This window comes from Neltuma alba, unplaced genomic scaffold (genome assembly GCF_004799145.2).
Source record: "Neltuma alba isolate B1F8T4 unplaced genomic scaffold, ASM479914v2 tig00008015_pilon, whole genome shotgun sequence".
Lineage (NCBI taxonomy): Eukaryota > Viridiplantae > Streptophyta > Magnoliopsida > Fabales > Fabaceae > Neltuma > Neltuma alba.
The window spans coordinates 20,154-35,810 of record NW_021634926.1 but is presented as its reverse complement, the minus strand read 5'-3'; the positions used below and the strand labels follow the sequence as shown (position 1 = coordinate 35,810).

Sequence of the window (15,657 nt, the reverse complement as noted above, 5' to 3'; positions counted from 1 at the left end):
GATTATTCGTCTCTTATTAACGGAGGGAGTACCTTGAATCCAATTTCACGAGGGACAAGATATTAGCATGCGTGTCACTGGTCGGTACGAAGCTGTGCGAAAGCAACAAAACAATTAAATTCAAGTGGGCAATCAGGGACCACGTTATTTCCTCTCTCTTATTTTTGTGACATGGACCACATTAATTCTCACACTTTTTTTTTTTTTTTTACTAAAACATAGGTATCTTCTTATTAGATGCAATCCTATTCAAGACATTATCGGGCACTAAATATGGACACCTCTTTTATGATAATTCTTACTCTTATTTGTTTCAGATTTACGTGGAAATGATGGCCAAAAATATTTTACGCGGAAATATGATTTTTTTTTTGTTTTCAACTTGGCCTGCAAACAATGGCCCAAAAAAAAAGAATGTTTTGCCTACAATGAAACATGGTTTTCACGCATTCGCGGAACGATACTTTGTAATACAAATAATGTTGTTTTCTTTGTTTTTTTTTTAAATAGTTAAAGTCTACTAATCAATAAATTGACCTTTCAATTTTTCTCCCATAGGTTTGCAGTTGCATTATGCATTTTAAAAACTTGCGTGCATTTCAATTTAAGTACTGTAGTAAAGAAGCATTATTAGAAAATGTTGTTTGTAATATATATATATATATATATATATTGATGTCCTTTTTATTTATTTTGACTTTATTGTTTATTTTTTTGGAATTTTTTATTTTATTAAAAATGATTAAATTTACTTTATGTTTTATTTTTGCCCGTTATTTTTATTTTGATTGGATTTTTAAATTACTAATATCTTTTAGTTCTCTCTTATATCTGAAGTTATTTATTAAAAATTAATGGTAAGTTATTAACCCTAATCTTATCTCTCAGTACAATTTTACCCTTGATTTCTGGGTGCAATTTTACCCCTTATGGTTAAAATTGTATAAAAAAAAAAAAGAAGAAGGTAAAATTGCATATGAGAAATAACATTACATTTACCTAAAAATAAATTAATAATTGTTTTATACCCAGAATATAAAATTTCAATGTGAGGGAGCTAGAGTAATGGAGAAGCAAAACTCAAAGTTAATAAAACAAACAATAATTAGTACCTAGAAATATTTGTGATTAAAGGAGGATGGTAAAGTAGTATCACGTCATTAGCATGAAATTATTACCAAAAAGGTAAAGAAAATCTCACTCTTAGGGCTTCTTAGATTTGTCATCTGGAACAACACAGATTCTGCTACAAATAGATAAAGTTAATCTGTGTGAGTTGTCCAATTTATTCAAAAAAGTCTCATGGAGATTGGAAACTTCCTTAATTTTAATTTCTAATGCACAATTACCCACAAAGTGCGTTTTTATTTTATTTATTTATTTTCACGGAGTTTAATATTAATATTAGTAATATATTCACTGTGCTCCTTTTGAGGGTTTTGGAATTATTATGGTTTTGCGAGCTACACCCATCCATGGCTGTTTCCTGTTTGTACCTGTGCTTGCAAGCTTTAGTGCCCCCCAAGAGGCAACTATTAAATAAATTAAAAAAAATTCAAATGTCATATATTTAAAATGATAATATTATTATATATATATATTGAATTATGGTCTCGATGTGATCTTAGGGCGAGAAATTTACACTTTACCCATTTTAATTTATTTTTTCGAACAAACCACTTAGTATGTGGTGTTTTTTATTGTCAAAGTGTTTTGGATTTAAGCTAGATTAACCTTTAACTAAAATAAAACTCTCTGAAATTACAAGGCTTGAATTCAAATTTTATTAAAGAGGAATCATATTTCTTGTCAACAAAATAAATTTTTGCTACGCAAATTTGGAAAGTGTACCAGAAGTTCAATGCTTGGGGAGGGTGGTGCAAGTATCCTCTTTTTTCATATTTAAAAAATACTCATCTGATCCTTAATATAAGACCTATTTAATTAATATGATTAGATTAAGAAGGTTAGAAAAGTTAGTTAATTATAAGAAATATGACATGTTTTTCCTAAAACATCATAATCATCTTCCTTAATATCCTTTCTCTTTCTTCTACTTGATTATGGTTGAAAAAGCATCTATATGGGTAATTTAGAAAAAATTGATAAATATGATAAATATGTCTTATATTTAGAATCAAAATCAACTCAATAATTAGGTCCTATATTAAAAACTAGAAGAGTAATGTATTTTTGTAATATTTATTGATTATAATTGAATAATGATTTCTTTTTGTTAAGTATAAGTAGGAACAAAACTTTTTTTTAAAAAAAATTGTTTCATTCCCTTTATATTTTTCTCTCCAACATTCTGTATGGAAAAGAGCACTTTCTCATGGAATCGGAATCACTATCAGTTAAAGAGATAATATTATTTGGTAAAAAGTAAAACAATAATTGTGAAGGCTTCATGAAATTCGAAGGGCATTGATTCCCCAGAGCCTTTATGCCTTTTTTGCTTTTAAACTTTAGAGGCCATAAATGCAAAATGAATGTATAATGATATCCATACTCCTCTAATCTTATTTATAAGATAAAGAGAGAAGGTATTTTTTTGTCCTATTTATAAGATATTAAGACAAATTTTTTGCATAGATGTACAATTTTACTCCTCATTTATCATTGTATTGACTTTGTTTATATGAGATATAATACTCCTTCGATCCTTAATATAAGACTCATTTAACTAATTTGATTAGATTAAGGAAGTTAGGTAAGTTAGTTAATTATAAGAAAAATGACACATTTTTCCTAAAACACCATAATCACCTTTCTTAATACCTCATCTCCCTCTTCTATTTGATTATGGTTGATAGAGTATCCATAAGGGTAATTTAGAGAAAATTAATAAATATGAGAAATGGGTTTTATATTTAGGATCAAAACCAACTCAAGAATTGAGTCCTATATTAAGGACCGGAGGAGTATATATTAAATAGGGATAAAGTTGAAAAATCATTAAATTTTAAATGAAAGTTAATGAAATTAAATGTTTTTCTTGGTCTAAGTGAAACATACTAAAAGTGCTTTATAAATAGGACTATAAGAGTATAGCTGCCATAATCTTTTGTAGTATAGTTGAAATATGACAAATAGCATACGAATGAGTTGTCTTAGTTGGAAAAAGAAAAAGGCCATTTTGTTGGAAATTTTGCTTCCAGAGTGTGAAGTCCATAAAGGCCTTTTGCAAATGTCAAGTGGATGGTAGGGGTGGGGGAAAATTAACTTTTTAGATAAATCATTTACTACGCATAATATTATGAGAGAACATAGTAGAAAAAATTAAAATGCACACAAATAAAAGTAAAAAATATAAAGTATGCAAATAAATGGTATGAGTCTGTTCCACTCTTTCTCACAATATTACAAGATAATCAGTAACAACCTAAATCTGAGCCCGGGAAATGGAAATCATGAAAGTGAAATTTGTGTTTGTTTGGAACGGTAGTAAAGTTATTTAAAACATCTTTTTAATTGTAATTTACAGAATAAAATATATGAGAGGAGTTTTGTTTTATATTACATGCAAACAACCGATAAGCTATTGGTTGAGATAGTAGCAGACTCACCCCATAAAGAAGAGAATACAAGTTCGAATCTTAAAAAAATACTTATTGAGAGGACTATTTCTTCACCGCTCTAAGTTCGAGAAAGATTAGTTTCAAGTTTAATTTCACTTGGGTAACCTTGTTTCACCTAAAAAAAGTACATGGAAACAAGCATGAACCCCCCTCCTCACAAATCATAAAACTACTCAATCCTCCCTCATTTATCCTTTCATTTTTGACAACTTTACCCTCAAGCTTTCCTCACGCCTTCTTTGACTCAGGTGCTCGTCAATGGCACCGTTATCGAGGACCTCTCTCCGACGCCGTCACCGACTTCTATCGCTATCGTAGAGGGGCCTTAAACTTTTTTAAGGGAAGGGGTATGGGCAGAGTGGTGGGGTGAAGGAGTCAACATCCACGTGAAGAGCATCTTGCTTTTCATAGAATATGCATAAAGCTTCTAAGTTACAAACCACAACTGCCACCAAAGATAATATTATTTTTTGCCTCTTGGAGTAAAAAGTTTTATGATAAGGAGAAGAAAAAACGATGCATGGGGACATATAATAGTAAAAGAAAGATAAAGCAGAAGTTTCTTTTTTCTTACAAAAGAAATTTTAGGTGAATTGAGTCACAGTAATTCACAAGAGTCAGGGCATACTTTTAGGTTCAGAAAGAGTTCACAGAGGTATTTATAGATCGTCCACTAACAAAGTTTTCATATTAGCAATAGAATTTAAACTCACGATTTTGTGAATTATAAATTGATTCCTTACTAACTGGACAAACTCTAGTTGATAAAGCAAAAGTTAAAAAGCTTTGGTTTGAGAATACAGCGAAAAAGATGTCATTGATGCCTTTGTGGCCCAACAATGAATAAATCTACTTGAGGTTGAGCCTACTCCATTCTGTCTTCCCAATTACCCCATTTCAGTTCATGAAACGCTTTCCCAGGAAAATTGAATTTGGAATGGGAAAAAAAGTTGGTTTTAGATGTTAGGAAAATAAATAATTAAATAAATGTTTGTATCTTTTTAACTTCTTCAAGTCCTTTTTATAAGCTCCAATTAACTGTGTTGTGTCAGTTAGGAAAGTTCGTTGAAATCAGTTTTTTTTTTTTTTTTGTAAAATCTCATATATGTAGTTTCGCCAAGGCCTAGCCACTTTCTTAGGCCTCGAATTGAGTTGTGGGGATTTCAATGAAATAAGGGAGAATGGTATTTAAGTTTTTTTTTTAAAAAATGAATTAAAGGTAATTAGATTTTCGGAAAAAAATTTTGAAAAATAAATTTCATATATCAATGCAAACAACCATAAACAGGAATTCTAATTATAAACTAAGAGTTATATTTGAAAATCTTAGTCAGTTATACTTGAAATTTAAATGTGTTATACTATTAAGATTTTTGGATTTGTAATTATGCAAAATTAATACTCAGAATTCATTTCTTTTTAAAAATTTTGTGGAGATTCTAACTATGATTAATTCAATCATTTGGAACTTTACTATCATCCTCCCAAAACGAATAAAGGCCATAGATAGGCCGACTCATGGATGCCACTTTTTTACTTCACTTCTCTTTGCTTTACACACAAACTCCATGTGCCGCCGGGGGCAATATTGTCAATCTATCCCATGATTTTTTTCTTTAATACAAAAAGTCATCCTAACTAGTAAGTAATATTACCTTCTATTCTTAATATAAGAGCTAATTTTATTTTTAATTTAATTCTAAATATAAGACCCCAATCCACTAACTTAACAGATTTTTTTAATTTACCCAAATTAGTCATCGCTTAGTTCTTATATCAAGGATCAGAAGTAATAGTAGCTACTAATAAGGGTGAGTGCCTGAGCCAAAGACCAATTCTTATAAATTATGAGCTGACTTCTTAGTAGCTAAATCAACTCTTGTTGGTTGGATTATATGTGTATATTGTTCTACTTATTGAACTGTACATGGGCTTCTCTTGGGAAAAAATGTGTTATGTTTTAAATTTCCAACCCAATTTTAAGTTTGAACTAATGCACTATTTTCTCAAACCACATTTCTATATTTAGCTAAAAATTAAAAACGGGAATAAAAAATTCCATATAAATATTTGATACATCTTAATGAAAGTTTTTGATTGTGAGATTTTCCCCAGCAATACGAAGATAAGATGAAAATTCATCATGGGCCTGCTGATTATAAATTTTGGGCCTTCGAATTGGGCTTTCTTTCCGCTGATATACAGTTTTGATGTGAACGTTTTCATAGCTGGGGGAACAAGAAGGGCTTATAAGCCCAAAGCAGAAAGCAACAAGGAAACAGTAGAATAAGCAAAAGATATTCAGAAATTGGAGAGGTTTACCTTTGAGACCCAAGATATAATCTTTTTTAAAAAAAAAAAGGTATATTCTTTTATCTGTAGGGTTTAAATTTTCAATATTCTATTTATTAAATTTTCCATTGTCCTAAAATATCTTAATTCTGGTTGGATTCATGATATCCTTAATTTACTTAATAAATATTAACCATCGAGTTTGTTTAAGGCGTTGGATTCAGCAGTGATATCACCATTTGCTGTTATGATATGATCGCTAATAATATGCACTAAAATTATGAACCTGCTTTATGGAATAAATTAAAATATTCAAGAACAAAATCTGTAATTTTGTATTGTGCCATTTCATTGGTTGTACGGGGCAGAAAATTGCATAGCAAAGCCGAGTTTGAAATTTTAAGTACTACTTGCATTTAGGAATTAGGAACCATTATGTAACCAATGAAAACCTGGTTGCAGAAAAATTGCAAGAAGGTGAAGATAATATATATATAAGCGAATTTACTCAGGCTTTACAAAAATTAGAGATGATTTGGCTGAAGGGATGTCTAAGTGAGAGATGTATTTTTACATAGAAAAAGATTGAAAAAAAGGATTTGACTGTTCAGAGAGTAGGAGCTCTCTCAGCAGAGCCAGCAATGACAGTGAGCAAGTTGTTGCCAAAAGGGTCACTGAGATGCTTGGCAAGGTTCTCAACAGGACCTTCTCCTGTTACGTAAGCTTGGAAGTAAAACCCTAACATTGCAAACATGGCCAACCTTCCATTCTTGATCTCCTTAACCTTCAGCAGTGCAGCCTGGTCCGGGTCGTTCGCAAGCCCCAACGGGTCAAATGGACCGCCCGGATGAAGCTTGTCCTCCAAATCCTGCCACCAATCAATTAATCAAATCATTCTCTTTTGCTGCTACAGGTTAACTCATTCCTAGTCTCACACTGGTCTTATCTGATATAAAATGGAATGTCCAGTTCATAGGCTGCTTTATGGAGTACTTAATTAGGCTGGTTACTTCATTTCAATAAGTAGCTTTCAAGGTAGAGATTCTTCAAGGACCTAATGTGTGTTTGGTTTCACATTGGAGACTATCAGAACCACGATTTTGGTAGAAGTACGTAGTTATACTTCTACCAAGATCATTACTTCCGACAAAACCATGGTTTTAGTGATTTTTTTTTTTGTGTGTGTGTGAAAACATACTCTCAATGTCACCTAAGAATAAGATAATGTTTTAGAAGACTTGTTATCTGAATCACCCATTTTGACAAGTTATTATAAACTCACAGTACAGCCAGATGCCTTTAGACTTTCTTGTTTCAGACTTTCAGTTTAGATGTTACCTTTCATTGTGTAATATATTTATGGATGTAAGAATGATTGCTTAAGGTAAGTTGAGAACGGTACATACAAGGCCATTAATAATTCTGTAGTACTCTGCACCACCAACAAGAACAATCTCAGCAATGACAGCAGCAATAAGATTGATGGGGATGGGCTTTCCAAAGTAGTTCAATGTGTTCCCATCAAGAAGCAGAGCTCCAGTCTGTGATTGGTCACACAAACAAAAGTGTCATCATCTCATTTCAGAACAGTAAGAGCCACAAAAACTCAACAAAGGCCACTTGAAGAGTGACTACGCTGAAGTAGATATATTGCCAACAGTGAGTATAGAGAATAAGGGCTATACTCAAAACAATCAAATTCTGCAGTACAGCTTCAAGAAATTTGGCATCAACTCAAGATAATTAAAGTTTCTTTGCTCAGACTCAGAGATCCTAGAGGGCTTTTAATTGCCCTATGTATGAGGCAGATCTATTGAATTAGAGAGTTATAAAATTAAGAATTGTAGAATAACTTTGACACAGTGAGAGCAAGCAAACCTTGAACCAAACGGCCTCAGGACCACAGTTAGCCCCAAACTTGTTGAAGGCCTCAGGAATGATGAATCCAGCAGCACCAAGCATTGCCCACCTGGCGTGGATCAATTCATATGCCTGATATCTGCATTCAGAGATCAAGAATCACAACATTATAAATCAAGTAACGTAACACATAAATATATTCAGCAATTCTAACATGTGCTTGATTATGTATAGATTGTTAGTGTTTAACATACTTGGCGAAGTCCTCTGGCTTCTTGCTGAGACCAAACGGGTCATAACCATAGCTGCAAGCACACAGATCAACACAAATTAAGCAACGCAAGAACCAAAGTTTCACAATTAATTCCAAGATAAACCCATTTCCAGTTTGTTTCCTCAATTAAGTAACCATATCTCTCAATTGTCTGTTACACATTTCATCATGAAGCATCGTATCATTTGGAGTAACTAGAATGCCAGATGGAGTCAAAATATGGTTTCTTATGACAAAAATGTTAATCAGACTATAACGTGATGAGTCACATAGAATGTAAGAAAAGGAATAGAGCTTTTACAAGGGAAGACACATACTCTCCGGGAACTTCTCCGTTCAAGTACTCTGGGATCTCAGATCGGTCCAAGAGACCCTCAGGCAAGAAGATCCTTCTGTCAGGACCTATATGCACCCCACGACATGCAAACACAAGTTAATTATAAAGTATAAGCCACTAGTTTCAAGCGAAAAGGAGAAGGAGCTGAAGACTCACCGTACCACTTGGCGAGCTCATCGTTGGCCGGAGCGACGGCGGCGGGCTTTGCCTTGGAAGGAGGAGGAGGGGCAGCCTTTTTCCTGGAGAAAAGAGCGACGGTCTTGAAAGTGGCAGGGCTGGAAGGCGACGGTGGCGGAGCCGACCTGGTGGCTCCATTGAAGGTAAGAGGGTTTCCGAGCATCTCAGAGACGACGAGGGAGGCCATGGTCGGAAAGCCTCTGAGAGAGAATCTGGAAAGGAGAAGCTGAAGATGAAGAAGGAATGTGGACGGCGGAGGGAGGAGTAGGTGATAATAGTATATGCATGGTTCTGGTGGATGTGGACGTGCCACGTGGGATTCATGTTCGTGGGATCTGATTGGTTGTTGAACATGAGTAATCCAATGCAGGGATTTCATAGGTTGGTGCCTGATACAACGAAGATGATGGTGATGACGTGGAATGCTTTCTCAAGAGGTGGATTCTTCAGGCGTGGATTTGGATAACATGTTTTATCTCATTGGTTTCCGTATCATTCATCCTCGTCCGTTTTGTTTTACCTATGAATTTAGGTAAATTTCTTCATCAGTTAATGTTTCCGTAAATTTCTTCCAAGCAGGTGAAGCAATCTCCACCACAAACGCTGCTGCCCCACACTGTAGCCAAATGAGACCATTGATATCATAAATTATTGGGTTTTAACTTTTATAGAGATTTTTTTTGCTTGTTTAGATTTAGAACTCGGAAAACAAGTCAAACCTGTCAGATTGACCCGTATAAACCCGTTTAAGTTGAGCGTCAGGCTTGTATTTTGGAGTATTGAAAGGAAAGTTGCTTAAAAAGCCAGTCCTGTGAGGCTGAAAAATAAACGGGCCAGCCTTGTAAGGCTGCGAGTTAGCTTGTTTAAGCCCATTAATATTTTTTTAAAAATTTCTATATTTTTTTCTTAATTTAAAAAAATTCATAATGTTTTACATATAACACATTTTTAGTTTTACTCACATCAACAGCTCACACAAACAGTATTCATGAAAAAAAAAAAAACATGAAAATTACAAAGTGTACAACTAGATATATTCAAAAAAATGTATTGTTAATTATAAGTTGTCAAAACCTATTAAAATATTGTATGTGTAATTTTTATGGTCTTTATTTGTCATTCTCCCTTTTTTTTATGCTTGAAATAGAATTAATCAAAAAATCTTTTGAATTAAAATAAAGATTTATATCATTTTTATAGTTAGAAACGAATTTAGAACTAGGGATGATGGACTTTTTTCTTTTTTGTTGGTAGGACGAATGATTATTTTTTATGTATACTATGTTTGTTAGTTAAATTTTTTTGTTAATTATTTATAATTTAACTAAATCATCCATATTATAATTATTTACTGAACTTAGTGCTTATTTAGTTATTTATGTCTGTCTTATATTTAGTTTGTTTATTCAATAGAGTTTATTATACTGTGATAAATGTTTAGACATGATGATATTTATGTTTGTGATTTAATTTTATTTATATTTATACCTTTTATTAGTAATTTTATTGTTTCACTTTTATTATTTTGATCAAATAGGCTAAATAAAAAAATAATTGCATTTTAGTTAAACAAGCCAAAGCTCGTGAGCTGGCTCAAACCCATTATCTCATGAGTCAGGCTTCAAAAACTGCTTATTTATGAAACTCGGACTTAAACGGACCAGCTCATTTAAACCCCAACCTGTGACGGGCTGATCCGTTTTCCTAGTGTTATTTAGATTCGCCATTTCAATTTGCTTGCGAACAAACATTCAAATTTGCTGCAGATATAAAAAAAAAACATTCATCTTTATTATTACTACTACAACTATCTTGTCTTTAGTATAAAAACTAATTTGATTTTTAATTTGATAATACCTAAATCTTTTTTGTCAAGATAGTCTTTTTAATAGTTACACGTATTAAAAATTCTATTAAATATTTAAAGCTAATATAATTGATTAATAAGAATATTTTTATAAAAAAAACAGCACCTATTTATTACAAATAACAAACTTAACAAGTTTTCATAATCTACTCAAATTAGCCAACCAGCTCTTATATTAAAAGCTATGAGTAGTATTAATTTAGATTCAATTTTTTTAATCCGATAGAGTAATTTGTGCCTCTTTTGGTGTAAGATTGAAGGAAATAATCAACATATGAAAGAGTTTTTTTCCCTCCAACAAAGTCACAATTTTTATTCAAATCCTGAAAGCCAAGTCAATTAAAGAAGTTGTTATTTTATAATATCAATTGTTATTTTACGATTATTAATCAATATTTTTTTAAAACTTTATTGCTTATTAATCAACAATATTCTAATAAGCATGGGAGGGCGTGCATCAAGAAAACACTTCTATAATTCGATTCACACTATCCACCTTTTGTTTTTTTGGTTGTTCCTATTGTAACAGACGAGGCCTTATTCAGCCTGTTCTCTAAAAATTTCTTATATAAATCAAAGAGGACTTGGAGAATTTGTTAAGTAGCACAACCACTGAGGATAGAGGAATACAGTTACAGTGAGGCCAGATGATAACACATAAGAACATTCATTATATATCTGAGCATCTCATCTACCATCATACCAGACTACACATGCTATATTGTAGCTGCTATAAATTGACATTCATTATATATTTGAGCATCTCATCTACTATCATACCAGACTACACATGCTATATTGTAGTTGCTATGAATTGCTATATCACTAGTTTTAACAATTATACATAAAACAAATCAGCAAATTCAATTCCATTCATCTTCTCCACTTCTCAATTTCTCTGGTTGTCGTTCTGATAAGCTTTTTGGTATTGATGACGAGTTCATCCACAAGTGCAGCAATATCGTCCCTGTCGACAGCCAGGAAAATATTTATAAACCACAAGAAAAAGGATGACGAGATGAAATTGAAACCAATCCCAATCATTTCGTACACAGACAACTTCCACGGTATGAATCTGAGTGTACAGTGCAGGTATAACCTCTTGTTACCACTTTTTTTTTTTTTTTTTTTTACTGAAGTAATCCCAACAGTGAGACCAAGTTTTGTAGTCCTATGCAAATATTTTACTAGACCGTTCTAATATTTAAACTTTCAGCGTTTCTAATTCTCTCTCTTGGATGAGATTAACAGCTGTAGGCAACATTAAGGTTCAACAGCATTTTTAGCCCCTTTAATTTGCCCAAACTTGAAAATAAGCGATCTTAGTTTTCATTGCAGCAGTTCCATCGAACTAGTTTTCAAGTTGGAGTAATTTAGGTCCAGTGTGTTAACTTTCAATCAATACTATTTAAAAAGAAAATTTGTTGACATTATTTTTCCTTAAACTATATATCCCTTCACCTACTACTTTTCAAGATATAAGTTCTTTCAAACAGATTGGATATCTTGTGCAGATGAATGGAGGACTTTTCTAGTTGATGTACCTACATCATATGTAAAACAAATTTTGGTAAACTGGAGGGACCGAAACTGGAATTAAGCCTAAAACATTTTTAGAGTTCAGATCGTCCTATCTGCCTCATAATATGATGATATGGTCCCAACACTATGCTCCAATGAAATACTAATGTCCTTAAAATAATGAATATCAACAGAAATGAGTACGTACATTTTTGGATAATAACGGAAATTAGAGTAAAGAGCAGAAATCTTCTTATATGAACATTTTTCTGATTTTAAGCATGACTATTTATCGGTTTTACCTTATCCACATCTTTCTTTAACTTTATAACAAAAAACGACACATCAAACCAAAGATTAGTTTTAGCTTTAATATAGGAAAACAAATGGAACGATTTATCCAAATAATTATTGGTAGTTAAATGGAGCAGAGAAAAACATAAATTGCTTGACAAAATGAGAGCATTTACATCAACAGAGGCGTAAAAGAGAAAATGTACTTACTGAGAAGGAACATTTCCTGAGTTACGGAATGGATTTCCAACATTTGAGTACCTTTTGTTCTCATCTTGAGCAATTCCCCTCCCCACTCCATACCCAAACCCAATTCCAACCCCACAGCCAGCACCAAATCCATAACCAATTTGCAATCCAGGTATTCCAGGACCAAGCCCCACCCCTGAAGTCAGAAACCCATTAAGCCTTGAGGAAGCTATAAAAAGGGTGAAGAATACGTTCTAAAAAAAACCAAAACCAGCAACATAAGCTCCATTTCCCTCATAGCATAAAATGCAAGACGATGCCAATAAAAAGTTGCAGAACTATATGAGGTCATCGGCAAAAGTCACAGGAAAAGAGAATAGTATAAAAAGAAATATGAGAATGAGCACACTTCTTCTCACTTTAGCTATTAGTGATACATTATCCCCAAGCCTCAATTGGGATTAACTCCCATTAGCCAAAAGTTCTCAAAGATATATAGGCAAGCCCAAAAAAAGAAAAATCTTGCTCTGAACTTCAACAAAGTTAAACAGTTAGGGAAAGCTTCAAATGACAAAACTCCTCAGAAATGCTTGTCAAAGTCTTGATTAGATCATGAATTCAAACTGTATCCATCACTCAGAAGCCAAACAATTCAAAAATTGCCCACCAGCACACGGTTTCTTTCTAAATGGTGAAATAGAGATGCACAATAATACCAAATCAATAATACATCATAATCAAAAGAAGTACGGTTTGAAAGTGTTCTGCATGGCTTTTGCATTTTGACATCCAGTCCCCATTTAGGCCTGGTGAGCCCAAAATAAGTTGAACATAAAAGGAATAACACTAAACCCATATAAAGGAAAATAAGAAGGTCATAAGACACCGCAACAAATTACCATGTAGAGCTATTAAGCATCGAGGTGCATCCACTCAATTATTCAATTATTCAATATATCAAAGCTTATAAGAGATTACAATTACAAGTCCTAACAGTCATTCCATATTTCTGTTGAAAGCAATAACCTTAGCACTAGCATGTCAAATTAATGAAGACCAAAGTAGCATGAGATTCCTAGTCCTACATTGAATAATATGGATTGCTTTGTGAGATAATTAAGTGGATTGGTTCTTCCACCTTAAAATTTAGAAGCTTCTCCACCCACTTTGATGCTCATTAATAACACCAGAATTGTACCAGACTTCAATCACTAACGTTTAGTTCATCCTTTTTGCCCCAGCTCATCATCCAGACTTCAACCTCTCAGCAGTGGCCCCGTCCTCTGTATCCATTTTTTACATGATCATAACACCAGCCCTGTCCTAATTTCAGCTTTTCAACCGGTAAGCATTGGCCTCAATCCCTCTTTTCTCTCTGGTGCGTGGACGAAGGGCACATAAATTATTAGGAAAATGAAACTTCTTTTCAAAAAACCAATTAGATATGTCACTAAATGCTATGCAGCCCAGAAAGCTACTCCAGCCATCTTTGTGATTTCCAGGACAACATTTGAGTAAAACTAAGGCAGCAGAGCAGCTAACAAGTTACAAAATAAATATTGATATGTACATTCCTCAGGTCTTTCAGCTTCCTACACCGCTCAAACAACTGAACAAGTGCGACGAAAAGGGAACAGTTAAGAACATTTCAGACAATTAACCAATTGAAGATAAAAAAGTTGCATGATAAAATGAGATGACATGCAAAAGCGTTTTCAAAAGCCATGAATCTCTCCAAGACAGGAACAACGGCTGAAATAGACACTCATCAGGTGAATCAATTCATATACAGAATAAACAGATATTCAACCACTCGGAACTTAAAGAAAGGAGCCAACTTCGCGTAAATCATCTCACTAACAGCAGGCGAGTGAAAACTTTAACGGCAACCGATGAATTGAACTTCGCAACTCGAAATTGGCTCATAGAAGGGGTGATGGGATGTAGATATCAAGGAAAATAGTAAAGAAAGTGACGGATAAATCCGCAACGAGTATGGACTAAAAATGAAACCTGAATTGTAGAAAAATAAGAAAATGTACCTCCGAGAAGGCCAACTCCGACGCCGAAACCACAACCGACGCCAACTCCAAAAGCGGGTCCCACCTTGCCGAGATTCCTGGACTTAACCACCGGAAGTTTCCACAGCAAACCCTTCTCCTCACTGTCGTCTCTGCCGTTCATCTTTACTCAGCCAAATGAGAGTCAGGGTTTCGCCAAAGAAGGAACAAGGAGCAAGCAACAGTATCAGCTCCCCGCAGTCAGCGATCTGCACAAGAAAATTTCGTAACCTTGAAAATCTAAAACAAAGATTTAAATGTTTTTTAAGCTTAAATGTATTGTTGAATGGAAAAATCAATATGCGATGTCCATAATTTGTCTTAACTCTTACGTATGTCCCTAGAGTTTGAATATTTGCAAGCTTCTCCATATATTCTTCAATGATGACATAATTAGTCCTCAAAATCGCTCATTTAATTAATCCGTGCCTCTTTGGATAGCTCAAAAAACTACTTATGGAGGCCCAAAATGTGTTTTCGAAAAATTTATCCAAAAAATACCTTTGGCCAAAAAAAATTGTCCAAATGCCTATACTTTGATTAAATCAAGACTTTCAACCATGTTATCTCAAATAATTTTCGCATGCTCTGGATTCCTCTCATAATCGATTATGAAAGATAAAAAAACATGTTTTTTTTTTAAATTATGCAAAAAAAATTTTATACATATCAAAATTAGATACGAACCCAAAACCGAAAATTTCTATTCAAAGTCAATATGTTAGAGGGAACAAAGGGCGAAGCAAGTTTACAAACTTCATAATTACTCCATACTTGGCAGAATTTGAAAGTGGTCATGAGAAAGCAATTGTTATCCTGAATGTATTTGTTTGGAGGGTTTTAACCTTAATAGCCCATTTGGTTGGATTCTATGCGAGGAGATTATATGTAATCATAATGTAATGGATTGATACAATTATTTGGTTGAATTTGTGTAATGTAAAAGGAATTATATTTGTAATCCTGATTACTTTAAATAATATAAAAAGAATTACACTTCTAGAACTAATGAGTGGGAATACAGACCTCTTGTAATCGAATGAAAAAGACATTATTACCATTATAATTTTTAAATGGACCAAAATATCTTTAATGAAATACCCATAAATTTACCACTACTGACCCACTCTCTTTACTGCTGCTGTTATCACCTATGAACAAATGTGCCGCCGTTGTTGTCATCCATGAACGAAGGTCTACTATCA

At 33.3% G+C, this 15,657-nt stretch overlaps 2 protein-coding genes across 2 annotated transcripts; both read right to left on the bottom strand.

Annotated features, from left to right (window-relative positions):
• Positions 1 to 6,340: 6,340 nt before the first annotated feature.
• Positions 6,341 to 8,772, bottom strand: LOC114753594 (chlorophyll a-b binding protein CP26, chloroplastic-like). The gene is made up of 6 exons (XM_028942286.1): positions 8,501 to 8,772; positions 8,325 to 8,409; positions 7,988 to 8,038; positions 7,752 to 7,872; positions 7,280 to 7,414; positions 6,341 to 6,741 (listed from the first exon to the last, which is right to left on the bottom strand). Exons 1-6 carry the CDS (start codon positions 8,706 to 8,708, stop codon positions 6,481 to 6,483), a joined length of 861 nt encoding a protein of 286 aa, XP_028798119.1. The 5' UTR covers positions 8,709 to 8,772; the 3' UTR covers positions 6,341 to 6,480.
• A 2,264-nt stretch (positions 8,773 to 11,036) lies between these two features.
• On the bottom strand, positions 11,037 to 14,701 carry LOC114753600 (ATP-dependent RNA helicase glh-2). Its single transcript, XM_028942292.1, has 3 exons — positions 14,435 to 14,701; positions 12,414 to 12,588; positions 11,037 to 11,355 (listed from the first exon to the last, which is right to left on the bottom strand). Exons 1-3 carry the CDS (start codon positions 14,574 to 14,576, stop codon positions 11,262 to 11,264), a joined length of 411 nt encoding a protein of 136 aa, XP_028798125.1. The 5' UTR covers positions 14,577 to 14,701; the 3' UTR covers positions 11,037 to 11,261.
• Between the last annotated feature and the right edge of the window lie 956 nt (positions 14,702 to 15,657).